The sequence below is a fragment of the Giraffa tippelskirchi genome, chromosome 2 (assembly GCF_054371585.1).
Source record: "Giraffa tippelskirchi isolate mGirTip1 chromosome 2, T2T-mGirTip1v1.2.pri, whole genome shotgun sequence".
NCBI lineage: Eukaryota > Metazoa > Chordata > Mammalia > Artiodactyla > Giraffidae > Giraffa > Giraffa tippelskirchi.
Genome location: NC_137276.1, coordinates 190,136,807 through 190,153,734, shown reverse-complemented (window position 1 = coordinate 190,153,734; position 16,928 = coordinate 190,136,807). Strand labels below are relative to the sequence as shown.

The window sequence follows — 16,928 nt, the reverse complement described above, 5'->3', positions numbered from 1 at the left end:
TATAGTTGGGACATGGAAGCAACCTAGATGTCCATTGGCAGAAGCGTGGATAAGGAAGTTGTGGTGCATATACACAATGGAGAATTACTCAGCTATAAGAAGGAATGCATTTGAGTCAATTCTAATGAGGTGGATGAAACTGGAGCCTATTATACAGAGTGAAGTAAGTCAGAAAGAGAAAAACAAATACTGTATATTAATGCATATATATGGAATTTAGAAAGACGATAATGATGATCCTACATGCAGGGCAGCAAAAGAGACACAGATGTAAAGAACAGACTTTTGTACTCTGTGGGAGAAGGCGAGAGTGGGATGACCTGAGAGAATAGCATTGAAACATGTATATTAACATATGTAAAATAGATGACCAATGCAAGTTTGATGTATGAAGCAGGGTACCCAAAGCCAGTGATCTGGGACAATCCAGAGGGATAGGATGGGGAGGGAGTTAGGAGGCGGTTCAGGATGGAGGCCACATGTATACCCATGGCTAATTCATGTTGATGTATGGCAAAAACCATCAAAATATTGTAATTACCCTCCAATTAAAATAAATATATTTTTTTAAGAGATTGCTTTGGCTATTCAAGGTCTTTTGTGTTTCCATACAAATTGTAAAAAATTTTTGTTCTAATTCTGTGAAAAATGCTATTGGTAATTTGATAGGTACTGCATTGAATCTGTAGATTACTTTGGGTAGTATAGTCATTTCCACAATAGTGATTCTTCCAATCCAAGAACATGGCATACCTATCCATCTGTGTGTGTCATCTTTGGTTTCTTTCATCAGAATCTTGTAGTTTTCTGGATACAGGTCTTTATTTCCTTAGGTAGGTTTATTTCTAGGTAATTTATTCTTTTTGATGGGATGGTAAATGGGATTTTTTTTTCCCTTAATTTCTCTTTTCTGATCTTTCGTTGTTAGTGTATAGGAATGCAAGAGATTTCTGCATGTTAATTTTGTATCTTTCAACTTGATGAAATTCATTAATGAGCTCTAATAGTTTTTTGGTAGCATCTTCAGGATTTTCTGTGTATAGTGTCATGTCATCTGCGAGCAGTGATAGTTTTACTTCTTTTTCAATTTACATTCCTTTTATTTCTTTTTCTTCACTGATTTCTGTGGCTAGGACTTCCAAAGCTATATTTAATGGCTTTGTGTAGACATCCTTGTCTTGTTCCTGATTCTAGAGGAAGTGCTTTCAGTTTTTTCTTTCTACCATTGAGAATGATGTTTGCTGTGGGTTTGTCATATATGGCCCTCATTATATTGAAAGCCAGGTCCTGTTGGCTGAGAGCTGAACAGTAGATAATCCACTGGCTGAGGCTGATTCCGGCCAGCAACAGGAAGTTCCACCTCATGTCCTACTTTAAAGCTCTTTGGCAGGAATACAGAGTAAACTTTTCATTTGTATACTGGCTAAGCTTTAAGGACCAGTACCTGTTTGGGGAACTGAAGTGAGCATGGGGAGGTACAAAGAAGCTGCACTTTGCCCACCAGGTTCTATACTGTCTGTCTCCACACTTATAATACATAGCCATAATTCAAGCTGGAATCTTAGGGGAATGGGTAACACTGATGGAAAATATGTCCACATCTAGTATAGAACACACTTGTATCAATATTAACATGGAGAATCTTATGTTGAGGGGTATTTTTGTAGTCCAGAGGCCTGGACTCAATCCTAGTTCTACCTCTTTGGCGTATGACTTTGAAATGTTACCTAAACATTTTTTTAATATCTTTTCTTCTGTAAAATGGAAATATCAGGCTTACTTATCTCCATGGGTGGTTATGAGAATCATAATGAAGGGATGTATATGAACTGATAAGCATTAATAGTTGCTAACAATGATATAGTTCCTACGGAACATGATTTCTTGAGTCTTACTAAATCCCTAGACCCGTGAGTTACAATTGATTCTTTTTCTGGGTTCCTCAAAGTATGAACAGGTTGTTGGAATCACCCAGTTTTGTAAAAGACGTCTCAATCTCTCACTTGTCTATTTGTCTAACAGAATGCCATGTAAGAAGTGTGTGGTGGTTGGTAATGGAGGAATTTTGAAGAATAAGACATTAGGAGAAAAAATTGACTCCTATGATGTAATAATAAGGTAAATATGTTTTCTATTTGCTAACCTGGAACTGTTTTAAAAGAACATAGTTTCCTGCTTTGGTATGACCATTTTTAAAAGGAAGTGGAGTTGCTTTAGTATGTTTAAGTATGTTACATATTACTCAAGTTGTTGGCTGGCATAGACTTAGATTTCAGGTCATTCATTTAGCAAATATTTATGAAATCCCCTGAACATTCTGGGCACAGTTCTAGCCCCAGGGGGCTATAGCAGTGACTCAGAATAATGTTCTTCCTCCCTGTGGAGCTTACATTCTAATGGAAAGAAGAAAACAGTAATTAAGAAAAGAAATATAATAAATGTCATGTAAACAATCAAAACAGTTAAATCATCAAGAATGAATGAATGGCTGTTTTTGAATGGATGGCAATGCTGAGGCAGAGACATCTTAACCTGGACCTAAGTGACCACACAGTACTGGCCATATGAAGACTAGGGAAGAGCAATACAGGCGGAGAAAATGTTGACTGAAGGTCCTCTGGAAGATATGATGCTGGGTTTGAGAGCAGCAAAAAGAAAACCACTGAGGTTGGACGGCAGCAGACTGGGGAGAGGGGTGCAATCGGCAGCTGAGGATATAGTTAAGGAGTGGGCTTTGTAGGGTTTTGTCAACTGGGATTTGGGCTCATGTTTTAAGTATAACAGAAAAGTTTTGAAAATCATTGAGCAAGAGAGCAACTCTATCTGGTTATGTCTTTTTTTAAAAAAAAATTTATTTATGACTGTGCTGTGTCCTTGTTGCTGCACGCAGGCTTTCTCTAGTAGCAGTGAGCAGGAGCTACTCTCTAGTTGCTCTGCACAGGTTTCTCATTGAGATGGCTTCTCTTGTTGTGGAGCACAGGCTCTAAGGCATGCAGGTTCAGCAGTTGGGATACACGGGCTTAGTTACCTCATGGCATGTGGGATCTTCCCAGAGCATCAAACCCGTGTCCCCTGCATTGGCAGGCAGATTCTTAACCACTGGACTACCCGAGAAGCCCTAGGTTTGTCTTTAAAATACCCTGGTGGTGGCATGGACAATAAAACATGAAGGACAAGGGTGGAAATGAAAAGACCAGTTACGTTGCCGCATTTGGGTAGAGAATGGTGGTTTGCAACAGGATTGTCATGGCGGGGACAGAGATAAGGGACTAGATTGAGGCATGTATTAGAGTTACAGTTATCAGGATTTGCTTTTTATTAGATGTGAGCAGAAAAGGGAATAAAGGAATACAGGATTCTTCCAGGTTTTCAGCTTAAGAGACTGGCTGGATAGTGGTACCATTCATTGAGTTGGGGAAGACTAGGGTAGGAACAGGTTTGGGGGGGAATCAAGATTTTGGTATGAATATACCACGTTTGAGATGCTTATTAGATTTATAGTATATAAATCAAGTAGGCAGTTAGATAAAGAGGTTAAATCTTATAAGTTGTATTTAAACCATGGACTGGGTGAGATTTCCCAGGAGCAGACAAAAAGGGCTCAGGACTAAGCTTTGAAGTACTCAAAACTTAAAGGTTGTGCAAAGAGAAAGGAGTAAAGGAGTTGGAGAGGAAGAAAGTCAGGAAAAGGTGATCATAAATGCCAAGCCAGCACAGTGTTTTAAGACAGGGAGGTTTCAACAATGACAAATGCTGGTGAGAGGTCCTGTAAGATAAGGACAGAGTTCACATTGGATTGGCAAATTGAAGCTCACTGGTACTCTTGACAGGAGACTTGGAGGCATGATGCTGGGGAGAAGCCCAGGTGGAGTGATTTGAAGGAATGACAGGTGAGAAAGCAGAGAAACTAGTAAACTAGTATAAACAACTCTTTGGAGAAATTTCACTGTGGAGTTGAGACATAAGATGGTCTCAACTGGAGATAATTCCGGACTCAAAGGAGATTTTCTGTTTTGTTTCCTTTTATAAAGATAGTAGATTCTAAAACGTTAGTAAACTGATGGACATGAATAGAGATTGGCATGGTAACGAGAGAGGGCATGGGGCACAGTGTGGTTATCTCTGCAGTGGAAGGTTGTGGTCACAGCTACCAGGAGTCCCATAGAGCTAGTGGTGGGGTAATGACAACATTTCCATCTGTTTTCTTGTAGAAAGGTTGAAGTCAGGTCATTAAGTGTGTATGTGTTGGGAATGGCCATGAACAATCTTCTGAAGAGTGGGAAAACTTCCTGCTGGGCAATGCATTAGGATGACCTGGCAGCGCTTGGGTGTTTTGCTGGGTTACAAGTTGCTGAGCGTTTCTGCATAGTATGGTCACCTCATTTTCTGGTGGTTATCCATTTTGAGGAAGCTGTGAAGATTTATCCACAAAACAATGTTCAAGCACTCACAGATTTCTTTGTAATTGTGTAAAATCTTGTTGCCTAGAACCACACCAGGCCCTTGTGGGAAAATGCCACTGGCAAGACATTATGAAAGTATTTCAGGTGTTATTAATGCTGCTTTATATTGCATAGTGCCATAGGGTCAAACAGTATTTGTCTCCTAGGGGACACTGTTTTGGCAACAAAGCATTCCTTTTCATAGCACACCTTCATGGTGTGTGCATAAATATTGCATGTCTAACCTTGACTTTATTTTGAGCATCCGCAAATCCAACACTGGATCATTTGTGGTTCTTTCATTCATCCCAACAATTGTTACTCTTGGTTATGCTTAGGTATAAATACAGCAGTTTTGTTGTTCCTTTACTTCAGAGTACATCAATTTTAAGGTGTCTTCAAATCACCTTAACTGTGACTCTTCCCTGTTAGTCACTTTGGCACACATCCATATGCTCCATGATGGTGTAACCTTGGGCAAGTAGCTTTATCTCTATGGACGTCAGGGCCCTTATCTACAAACACAAGGGGTTTTATCGAGATGTCCTCCAAGGTCTGTTTCGAGTATTCTGGGGTTTTATGTTCCCATTTGTTTCATTTTGTCTTCAGTTTTTCTGGAGGTAAGGATGAACTATTGGTGGCTCCCAGTTAATTTTCAAATACAAATGAATGTTTCTGCCTTTGATCAAGCAGCTGTTTCAGGAAGCGGAGTTGTTTCCTTGGCTGTGAAAGACTTGATGGATTGCCATGTGGCTTTATAGCCCAGCTACGTGGCTGACGATGTTGGTCTGGTTCTGAAATCTCTGAGAATTGTGATGGAAATGACCCTGACTGCTCTTGGTCTACATGTCTTGTGTGTTTACTACCCACAGAATGAATAATGGTCCTGTTTTAGGACATGAAGAGGAAGTTGGGAGAAGGACTACCTTCCGACTTTTTTATCCAGAATCTGTTTTTTCAGATCCTAATCACAATGACCCTAATACTACGGTGATTCTCACTGCTTTTAAGCCGCTTGATTTAAAGTGGCTGTGGGAATTGTTGACAGGTGGCAAAATAGTAAGTTGGCAAAATCGATCTGTCTTCTGATTTCCTTCAGTTTTTTTTTAATATTCTAAAAAAGACAACAACAAGTTGTATTTTCTATATTCTTTCTTTATTTCAGAACCCTAATGGTTTTTGGAAGGAACCAGCCTTAAATCTGATCTATAAACCTTATCAAATCAGAATATTAGATCCTTACATCACCAGAATGGCAGCCTATGAACTGCTTCATTTCCCGAAAGTGTTTCCCAAAAATGAGGTATGTATTTTCCTTCACACAGTTTCAAACTAAAGACATTACTGAGGTGGAATAGAGGGTCCCTGGGAGTCTTAGAAACTGGGTGAGAACCACGACTCATGAGGTGACTTCTGAGGGCCACATCTGAGTTAGTGAGATTAGGTTATCTATGGATTTTATCTGTATGTTGTTCAGGTTGCAAGGAAAATAACCTTTTAAGTGTAGTGTTTTTCCTGCCCTTGCAGGGCCCTTCTGGGGTCTCCTTTTAGATGTCCAAGTGGCCCATCTCTCATCGCCTTGTCTTCACTGCTCTGCAGGGAGGAGAGTATTGATGGGGGAAGAAAGAGGGGGTGTGTAGCGCTGATGGGCAGGCTGTGTGCAGACAGCAGGATTCTTTAATTTTTTTTAATTACAAGGAATCTCATGGACTTTGACTCTTGTAGCCCTGTTTGTCTACATTCCCTAGGAAAAAGGTAGTTTAGATCCATACAGTGACAGGCTGTACTTTTCATTTGAAGCTTGAGTAAATGTGTAATGTGATATCTCAGCTGAAGGGAGGTTTTCCTTTTTGTAATTGGGAAAAATCCAAAGAAATAAACTTGTACTTTGTACCTTTTCATTAGCACAATAAAAAATTCTGAAATATTACATGCTGAAACAGCTTTTACAAAGGAATATTTATTTAAAAAGGAAATCATCCTTTTTTTCTCTGTATAATTCAGATTATCTCCCAAGCTCTTTTGCATTTTATATCCTTCTAGATTCTTTTCTGTGCATTTGCAAACACAAATACTTTTTTAAAAGTTAATTTTATTGGAGTATAGTTGCTTTATAATGTTGTGTTAGTTTCCGCTGTACAGCAAAGTGAGTCACTTATACGTATAACTATATCGCTTTCTTAGACTTCCTTCTCATTTAGGTCACCACAGAGCACTAAGTTAGAGTTCCCTGTGCTATACAGTAGGTTCTCGTTGGTTATCTCTGCTATACATAGTGCCAGTAGAGTATATATGTCAATCCCAGTCTCTCAATTCATCCCATCCCTCCTCTCTCCTTGGCATCTGTAAGTTTGTTTTAGCTGTGTCTCTATTTCTGTATAAGTTCATCTATACCATTTTTCTAGAGTCTACATACAAGCAATATTTTTCTTTCTGACTTCCATCTGTATGACAATCTCTAGGTCCATCCATGTCTGCAAATGGCACTATTTCATTCCTTTTTACAGCTGAGTAATATTCCACTGTATATATGTACCAAATCCTCTGTATCCATTTCTGTCAGTGGACATCTAGGCTGCTTCCATGTCCTGGATATTTTAAATAGTGCTTCAATGAACACTGAGGTGCATGTATGTTTTTGAACTATGGTTTTCTCCGGGTGTACACTCAGGACTGAGATTGCTGGGTTATATGGTAGTTCTTAGTTTTTTAAGTAATCTGCACACTCCTTCTCCACAGTAGCTGTATCAATTTACATTCCCACCAACAGTGTAGGAGGGTTCCCTTTTCTCTACATTCTCTTTATTGTTTGCATCAACTTTTGTCTATGCAGTTACAAACACAGGCCCTTTTTTGTTGTTGTTGAGTGTAATTTGTGATTATACTATATTGTTCTGCTGTTTCTCCTCTCTAATTAACTCTTCCCCTATTTACAGACCTTTAGTTTTATAGCCAGCTTTTTTTCCTCTATAGGTAATGTAGAAATGCATGTGCTTATAGGGATTTTCTGCACACTTGTGTGATTTCTGTAGGAAAGACACCTGGAAGTGGAATTCCGAAGTCAAAAAAGCATAAATATTAAGTCCTGTCTTGCTAATTTTGAGGGGGAAGGATAGCTTCTGAATGTATGTTTTGTGAATTTTCAGCTCTTACTTTCCTAAGTGAGGTAAGATCAGATTTATGCCTTGATTTTTGCATTAGGTAGTGCACAGGAAGCCTCTGGTCTTACTTAGAGATGGTACTAGATCTAGCTGTAAGTGCACTGAAATTCCACTAGGGCAGTGTCCGAGAAGCCAAGGGAGGGACACAGCTGAATTTCAGAGGTCAACTGTGTCAGATGCCATCCTGGAAACACAGAGGTCACACTGACAGGGGCAAGTATAGAAAGAGGAAGAAAGCCCGATTGAATTGGGTTAAAGAGAAAGAATGTGGGACATGAGTGAATGGAGGCAAATCTTCAATGGAGTTTTGCTCGAAAAGAAAGCAGAGGAATGGCTGGAAGACCATAGGCTCAAGGAAGGGTATTTTTTTTGTTGTTATGGCTTTTTAGATAGATATGTTTGTATGCTGAAGGGATGATTCATTAGAGGGAAATATTGATGATGAGAGAAAGGGGATACTTGTGGAAGCAAAATTGAGAAAAAAGATGGGGTAAAATGGAGTGCATGAGTGGAAAGGATGGCTATAGGTAGAAACAGGGACAGCTCATCCACATAGGAGTGAACACTGAAAATATGGGTCAAGACAAAGGTAGATTTGGAATTGGGAAGATGATGTAGCTCTTGTCTGATCGATTCTGTTTTCTAAGAAAAGTGAGGATTAAACTGACAGTTTAGGAAGGAAGGTAGAGCTGTTGGACAGAAAGGTATGAGATTGTCATCTTGCAGAGTAGAAATAGAAGTTTACTAGGGGAGTGTAACTGAATTGTTGGACATGAGTGAATGCCCACTTGAGATGGTCATAAATGTAATCTGTGACTAGTCAAGTATGCCGTTTTCTCTGACCTTAACCAGGGTTAAGATTCTGTCAGGGACAATATAGGTTCTGTGGGTGATGGGTGCCAAAGGAAATTGAAGGCCTACACAAGGAAATGACTATAATGGTGAATGGAAAATTCTAAGGTGTGAAGAAAGGAAAGAGAGAACTTGAAATGTGATGGCATCAGTGAGGTAGGATGACTCCTAGGTTTTTAACCCAACCATTAACTTCCTTTCACAGCAGACGGAGAAGCTGTGGTGGAGTCACAGTAGTGTGAGGGGTAAAGAAAACCTTAGGTAAAATGCTGTTAGGCTTTCAGACAAATTTGCTTCCCGGAGTTTACCTGATTTTATTATGCTGCTCTGATTTTTCTCGAAACCATAATTAATCATATGTAATTTCCATGAGATCTGTAGGAAACATTTAATCAAAAGAAAATCTCCTTGAATTTTTGTGTTAAAAAAACTTAAGATATATTTTGTTTTCACTTTTGAAGGCTACCCTCAGAATTAAAACTTAGAATGCTAAGACCCTTCAGTCAAACATCTATGATAGTACTTTTAGAATGTATGTATATGTGAAGGGGATGCTTGGTTTAAGTTAAAATTTAAATTTATCAATTTAAAAACAAAACTGAGTGTGACTTTACTATGCATATACATCTGGAATCTTCATTTTCTGGAATCTTCCTTTTCTGCCAAGATCCTCACCTTGGCAGTTTGTTATTGAAGTTACACGATTAAAGCCATCTTTCCCTAGAGCTGAATTATCAGCATTATGAAACAACTATTTTCTGGCTAAATGCTTTGAAGCCTTTTAGCACGATTCTATCTATTAATGAATTAAGCGATTCTTACATTTCATACATGTGTTTAATATTCTCAGGCTTTGCTTTTCCACAAGTTGCCAGACTTGATGTGTTTTTTAAACAAGGCAGCAGCATCTTTTTCCTCAAGCCTTCATCTGATAGTTGTCTTCTGGACTAGTACTGCAGTTAGGTTTTACTTGAAAGACTTTCTAAGATTTCAACCAACACTTGATAGAGTTAGGATATTAACTTGGCACTTGAGCCTTGGGGCCTGATGAAGGTTGAACTTAAGTTTTTGTCTTAATGAAATGCTCAGAAGATGCTATAAGGTGGATCACCCAAATAGGCTTTGGAAATAAGTACCTTGTGTGGACTTTTTCCCCTAAATTTTCATTTCCTCCCCCAGAAACCCAAACACCCAACCACAGGCATTATTGCCATTACACTGGCATTTCACATATGTCATGAAGTGCATCTTGCTGGCTTTAAGTACAACTTTTCTGACCTCAAGAGTCCTTTGCACTACTATGGGAATGCCACCATGTCTTTGATGAGTGAGGTAAGCTTATATATTCTGCCATTTCACTCTGTCATTTTACTGAGGGAACAGGTTTTGCGAGGTTGATGGCTTAATAAGGGTTTACAGAGATAGCATGTGCTGAAATTAGGAGTGAGATCCAGAGTTCTTACTACAGCAGCAGCTCCCAGTCTGTTGGCCTCAGACCCTTGGAAGAATCTTATCAAACCTACATAGGGACCAAGCCTTACCTTAGATGCTGTATTTGATGAAACCTGTTGTTTGAGATATGACAAATTCACCTAAAAGCATGGCCATGATAATACTAATTATTTTCATGTAGTTTTTCAGTTAAGTAGATGGGAAAGCCTATAACTTTTTAACCTCATGAAAGAATCTTCATGGTCAGAAAAGTTGTAAACTTTTATACTAGATCATTTTTCTCTTGAAAGGGGATTAATAATGGTAGATTTGATCCTTAAATTTTTACTGTGAACAGGAACGAATTTCCTATTTTCCTAATAACAGATTAGTGGCACAAGTGATAGGAGTTAAAATATTACATGTACATTTTAACATTGAGCAATAAATGATTTATTGTTAAGTATATGGATATATACCATGAAATGAAAGCAGTCCCCTTAAATCCTCATCCCTAAATACTATGTAAGCTGAACAAGTGGAATTATTCAGGTTAGATATTGTCAATTTTGGTTTCTAGATTTACACTGTAATTCAGTAGACCAGAAGATGTGAGGGAGCCTCTTACTTAAGTGATAGTTTAAGTGGAAAGAGTGGGCTTTTAGGGAAGTCTCTGGCAAAAGAATGAGCAATGAAAAACAACAAAGTTACAAAAGTTCCAAGGTAACTAGGTTCCTTGGTAACCAGGTAACAAAAGTTCCAAGTCCATGTCACTTGAGTTTTTTTTGATATAGCATATTCCATTGCTGCTGCTGTTAATATCTTCAGATTGGGATAGACAGTGACTTTTGTTTTTCTTCTTCAGAATGAATATCACAATGTGACTGCGGAGCAGCTCTTTCTGAAGGACATTATAGAAAAAAACTTTGTAACCGACTTGACCCAAGAGTAACCCTACAGACTCAGAAGATAATGCTAACAGTATTAGTTTTATTTTTATACTGCAATTTTTAGTTTATTTTTAAATATGTTGGATGTACTTGTCAAGAAATTATGTGTATTAAGTCTATTGCTGCCTGGTGATTCATAACCACCAGCTTAATTTCTGTGAATATATTTAATTTATGGAAACCAAGATGTCAAGATATCAGGGAAAGTGAATTTTTCATTGCCTTGTTTAAAAATAAGCTAGTTTTCTGAGGTGTTTTTAACTATAGTTAGTTCATCTTAGACTTCTGAAGGGATGTGACTTCCTACTAAGTAAGGAGGTTTAGTTTACTACAACAAATTTTGAATGTAACAGGACATTTTGAGAGGTTCATCTGGCTACTGTAAATTGGTAGGGAACTAGTGTGCAGGAGTTTCTTGATGTAGTTTACTGGACCCACTTCAGGTATATAACTCTAGTTCCTTTTAGTTATACCTGAGGAACCGGACTGGAATCTTAAACCAGACCTGAAGCATGGATGGTTATGGAAATCTAAGATCATATTTGCTGAATTAAGCACTTTTCTCCTGCAGTTAAGTAAACCATGATTATGATCAGTAGTTTGGTAGAATGAAGATTTTTTTTTTCTTTTTAAGTCAAAAGAAACAGGATAAACATGAAACTCTGGATAAGTAAATAACCAAAGACTGCAATTCTTAAAGTCTAGTGACTTCATTATTTTAAAGAAATAAAGTTTATACAAAGAAGCTGAAGTAGGCCAAGCTCAAGAAGGAGAAAAATTTTAAGCAGTATTTTTTTGCCTGGATTATTAATTCATTACATTTTTGAAGCTTATTTGAAGTAAAGTAAAAAAGACAAGAGACAAAGAAGACAAGAACGAGTAAACCTTTAAGAGTCAAGCTGTTTCTGGATTTCAATGGCACTTGCGTGACAAAACCAGCTGTCCACATGATTCAGTCACATCTTCAAATGGAAAGCTTACCTAGGGTGCACCAGAAAAGACTTTGTGCGATGCAGACAAGCCAGCTGGACTAAAGTGGTGAGCCAGTCTCCCTTTTCACTTTAATGACTATAACCAAAGGTTATGGGGAGGGAGGGGGACAATGGGTGAAGAGAGCAGTAGAAGTTACATGGCTAGAATCAAAAGCTGTCAGAAGAGGTATGTGTAGAAAGAACTGGCATCACTGGGAGACAGTGATAATTATCACTGACAACCTGCCTCTCTAAAGAGGGTGTATAAATATTAGGTCAGAAACAGGAATAAATGACATACTTGAAAGTGGTGTTGGCGGAGAAAACTAGTAGCTGACTGAACTCAGACCTACGTGTTGAATATGGACTCTGTGCTGTTAATCCCAGCATATGTTCACACATACCAGTCTCATTTGATCCTTCTGATAACTCAGGTGGAAAAGGCATAGCTGATCATTCCCTCATACCACACAGCCGGGGGCCACAGCTAGACTGTGGATGCCGAGTCTGGCTTCAGAAAGGATGGTGCTGGCTACAGAAAAAGTTAAAAGTCAAATTCTAATGGTGGCATTTTCAAATGTTACTGTAAATACTATAACACTAGTCATAACATTTCTTACCTTAAAATTGAGGAATCTGGTGTTTTGTATAGTACGAGAATGGTTACAAACCTCAAGGTTTAAGAAAAAAAAAAAATGGAACAAGACACATATATACAATTTATTAAAAACACATGAACACATTAAAAATCTCACTATTTATACAATCAAATTCTAGCAACATATACAAATAGAGTGACTACAGTACATGCCGAGGTAAGAAAAGTACATTCTGGGAGAATATCACTGACACTCAAAGCCATTTTTATTTCCAATAGGTATTTCAATATATGTTTTGTTTCTACCTTTCCCAGTGCCAAAAAAGAAGAGGAGGAGATGAGAAGAAGAAACTAATTACAAGTTGGATTTTATGAGAACTGGTGCCACAGTTGACCTAAAAATATCTCACTCTTATATTGCAGTTTAGGGATTTCAAGTTCAGAACCAAAAGGCATAGCCAGTAGGTAATTTTTTTTTTTTTTCAATAAACAGAACACCGATTTCTCTTAAGAGGGTTGAAAAGCTTTTTATTGTCCCACCTAATCTAGTTGTTCTGTCTAATCCTATTATGTGACATGGTGTTTTTCTATAACCCTCTTGCTCTCCAGGTAACAATGTGGAGCCCAGGGAAAGAGGTTCAAGCTTTATTACATTCCACAGAATTATGGCCACATTCATATTTAAATAAGCTCATTTTCTGCTCCCTCTTGTGGGTGGGAGGGAGAAGGGCAAATGTATATATCACATAATTATTTCAATTACTGTCTAAATCTTCTACTCGAACCATTTCAACAGCAAATAAACCCATTGTTCAATGCAAAGTGCAAATAGCGAAACGTGAACTTAAATAACTGGGCTAGACCCTGCATACACAATAGGATCTGTTTAGATTTACAGCTTTTAATACAATATAAATCAGCATTCACAATATCTTACCTTTAACTGTGCTGGTTCCTAAGATCAAGTAACAGCGAAGTCAGTGTAATTTTATGAAACCTTAAGGGCCACATTTCCTGTACCACTGTCCGATTCTATTTTTATAACTGCATTAACAGGAAAAAATTTAACCCAGTAAGTCACAGTGACTTTTTTTTTTTTTAACATGTTTCAAGCAAAGAATAAAAAAATCAAGGGAATTTTGTAAAAAATGGTTACCTTCACATTTTCAGTTGTTACTTGATTGTCTCCAAAGCTGTATATATATCAGACATAGTAACGTTAAAAAAAAAAAACCTCTAATATGAAAACAAATGAATTAAAAAGTACAAACCAGAACAACCTTTTGTATCAGGCTCAGCTCTTCATTTGGAAAGTAAAATATATAATAGTAGTTAAAAACTAGATATTTTATAAAAATTATTGGTAGTTCAGGGACAGCACAGTGGCAGTATATGAATCAAGTCTTAAAACATGCATTATTTAAGAAAACATTTGCTTCTCAAAAAAAAAGTTCTATGGGAAAACAATCAGGTACACACAATTAAAAATAGCAAGCATCTTTGGAAAAAAAAGATAGTTACTGAACTCATTTCTCTTAAAGCTTCAAACAGGCATATGATTTTAGAAAGTATATTTTTGTAGACTAAGGATGAATAAAAAAATAAAGCAATTGGTTTACTCTCTTCCCACCTGGAGGGGGATGACTGCATTAATATATGTGCTTTACACATTCATACCTGTTTTAATAAAAGTTCAACATCTGTGCTTTTTGTTTCAAATATTTTGAAACAAAATGTGTATTGGTTTTTCAGTGAATAAAATTATCCCTCAAAAGTCTGTTGGAAAAAGGAAAAGCAACTAAAAATAAGACCAGCAAAATCATACACAACTAGAACGCAGGGAGGCTGTAGAATTTGGCAGTTCTGTTTTGGAGCAACGTTTTACAATACTGAAAGACTCATGGAAGCAAGCAAAATGAACACTGTATATAGTTGGTCAAATTTAGCAAATTCTGCCATCATCTGGCGGTACAGGTTAAAAGAAATGACTAGAACCTACTGGGGAAATACATTTCAATAGTAAGTATAAACTGGGGGATGTAAAATTCATATATTTTAATCATATGTTTAGCTTCTCATATCATCTTACCAATCTAAAGACTTCTAAAGATGGTTTCTACACTAAGGCTAGTAAACTGCAGATGATTTCTATTTCAGTCATTTAAACTACTCCTGGGTGACAGAAGTTGCCCAGAGGTATCAAAAACGACAGGAATTTTCCTTTGCTAGGATGCTAAAACATTTGTTCCCTCTGTTCCCTAGTGATATACGAGACTACTCACACCCCGACCACATAGATGGCATAATCACACAGAGCTGAAGAATACATGCTGGGTTTACATTTCTTACTGTGGAAAAACATTTCTTTATTTCACTAAAAAGAATAAATACCTTGAGATTCAAAGAAGAGTCTGTATATAAAACCAAAAAAATTTGGTTACTCTTGTGGAGGGGAGGTAATTTATACGATTCCTGAGGAATAATTTTGCCTTTCACGTTGATAAATCTTAAGTGGGTACTGTTTTTCAGTGTTCACGTTTAGAAGCCCTTAACTTTTCACACTCTCCTAGGAAGAATTCCATTGCAAATAAAGTCTGGAGCAGAGGATCTCCTTTACAGCTTTTTTAATTTGTAAAGTTGTTCCTGTTTCCACATGGAGACACTAGGGGATCTAAATTAATGAGACTGATATAGCAAGCATCACCCACTGAAAAAAACTCAGGCATTTATAAACATGAGAATGGGCACCAAGGGCCCCAGGTGGAACAAGCAAGGGATGAGACCAGGTCATGTACTATGAAATGTTTAAGTTCATTAGAGTGTCAGAAAGTGAAAAATCACTCTGCTCACTACAGGTCAGTTTCCCAGCTACAGCTCTTCCTAAGGAAAGATGGATAAATATATAACGCTGCAATCAAAACAATGATTATATCAATATATATCTTTTGAATTCAGAAAGCAATATAGGAATAGAAGAGGAAGAAATCACAATAGTACCCACCTTTCAACAATCGCTGAATTTCAAGCCATTAGACATTTTAAGAACAGTACCATGCGTTATTGCCAAAAAGGCTTATAGAGCCATCTCGAGTTCATCAATGTACCTGCAGCATCGGTAATAAATACTCAGTGATTTTAAATTTCTTTGAAGTACATAGTAGGGAGCCTTTTCTGTATAAAATAGTGTTTTACAGTAGTAACAAACAAGATGTTTGAAATTTCATAGGCAAGCAGTAACTGCCACAGTAACCCTTTTAAAGCAAGATGGTAAGATTAGTAGTTTCTTGTACCTCGGTCATCACACTTCCCCCAACCACATCCGTGACAGATATGTAATACGTTCTACCACTAATACAACAACAACAAAAAAGGCCATGTGCTTTAAAATGATGCTTTGTAAAAAGCAGCATCACCTTCAAAGGACTTCTTTAAAAACATCACATTCACCCTCCCTGCCTGCTTCTGACACCTCCTGGGTGCTCTGCGGCACCTGGTACACCAGTTCGTCTGGGGCGCTGGGGCCCGGCTTCCCACCTTTCGGGGTATCATACTGGGCCTGCGCCGAGGAGCAGCTGTCGGTCCTGGAGAGGAGAGTGTTGTATGTTCCCACTGAGGGGGGCGGTTGGTTCCCTGCAGCTTTGAAAGTGGACGTTGAGGGCAGGCCAGCTGCAGCTGAGGGGTGCCCGGACATGTCCATGACGATTGGGGTTGCGTACTCAGGCCCGGTCACTGGCAGTGGTTCTGCATAGGCATGGTAAACTTCTTGCACTGGGGAGCTGTAAGGATCGAGGTCAGCGTACCCTGCTTCTTTTCCTTCTTCTGGTTTAAAGGTAGACCTCTGATGGAGGGGGCCCACAATTCCTCCCACAAGTGGCTGTGCGTACTCTGGGCGTCGCAAAACACAAACAGCAAAGTTCTCTCATTAATGCCACAGGCTTACACTGAAAACACACACATCTTTATGGCACCTGTGCTATCATGGAGATGGATGGATTTTCCTGCAAGAATCAACTTCAAAAATTAAAGATGTTATCTCAAGGTAATATGTCAACGTGCCAGAAAGCTTCATTCGTGGAATTTTGCATAAAGAGTGTATGTGTTCTTCAGATTTACAGATAACTATTTCATTCAAAAATAAATAGTCCATTACTGAAATAATATTAGTCTTGGAAAATAATTTCATGTTTTTCTTTTTCAAATATTAGGAAATGTTTAAAATATACACGGGTTAACAGGATAAATACCGAGGCCACTGTGTCTTTCCTGCTCTCCTTTTAATACTCCCAAACTCCCAATAAAACCAAATGAAATTCCAGATAAGCAGACAAAATACCCAAAGTTTTTAGAAATAAATACCCCAATTTTATGGACAGACATCTGAGACACAGAAATGACTCTCTCGAGGTCTTTTTAAAAAAGTGGTTCTACATTTGGAAACTAGCTCATCTCCTACACATGAAAAAGATAAAAGATACTGTAAATACCAAAGCTCTTTGCAGCAAGTACAGCAGTTTCTCCTTGAG

At 38.0% G+C, this 16,928-nt stretch overlaps 2 protein-coding genes across 52 annotated transcripts in view; one reads left to right on the top strand and one right to left on the bottom strand.

Moving 5' to 3' along the window:
- Nucleotides 1–12,916, top strand: part of ST3GAL6 (ST3 beta-galactoside alpha-2,3-sialyltransferase 6) — an 80,302-nt gene extending 67,386 nt beyond the window's left edge. For 45 of the 50 annotated variants that reach the window (XM_081572516.1, XM_081572534.1, XM_081572544.1 and 42 more), the window contains 6 exons: nucleotides 2,023–2,118; nucleotides 5,315–5,501; nucleotides 5,608–5,745; nucleotides 9,635–9,787; nucleotides 10,752–11,874; nucleotides 12,721–12,916. In XM_081572516.1, coding sequence (XP_081428642.1) covers nucleotides 2,023–2,118; nucleotides 5,315–5,501; nucleotides 5,608–5,745; nucleotides 9,635–9,787; nucleotides 10,752–10,838 — 661 coding nt within the window. In that variant the 3' untranslated portion in view covers nucleotides 10,839–11,874; nucleotides 12,721–12,916. The remainder of the gene's footprint in view (nucleotides 1–2,022; nucleotides 2,119–5,314; nucleotides 5,502–5,607; nucleotides 5,746–9,634; nucleotides 9,788–10,751; nucleotides 11,875–12,720) is intronic. The other 5 variants (XM_081572523.1, XM_081572524.1, XM_081572522.1 and 2 more) reach the window with 1 other exon arrangement.
- Nucleotides 12,917–15,782: 2,866 nt separating this feature from the next.
- DCBLD2 (discoidin, CUB and LCCL domain containing 2) overlaps nucleotides 15,783–16,928 on the bottom strand; it is a 76,047-nt gene continuing 74,901 nt past the window's right edge. For both annotated transcript variants that reach the window (XM_081572504.1, XM_081572505.1), the window contains exon 16: nucleotides 15,783–16,290. In XM_081572504.1, coding sequence (XP_081428630.1) covers nucleotides 15,821–16,290 — 470 coding nt within the window. In that variant the 3' untranslated portion in view covers nucleotides 15,783–15,820. The remainder of the gene's footprint in view (nucleotides 16,291–16,928) is intronic.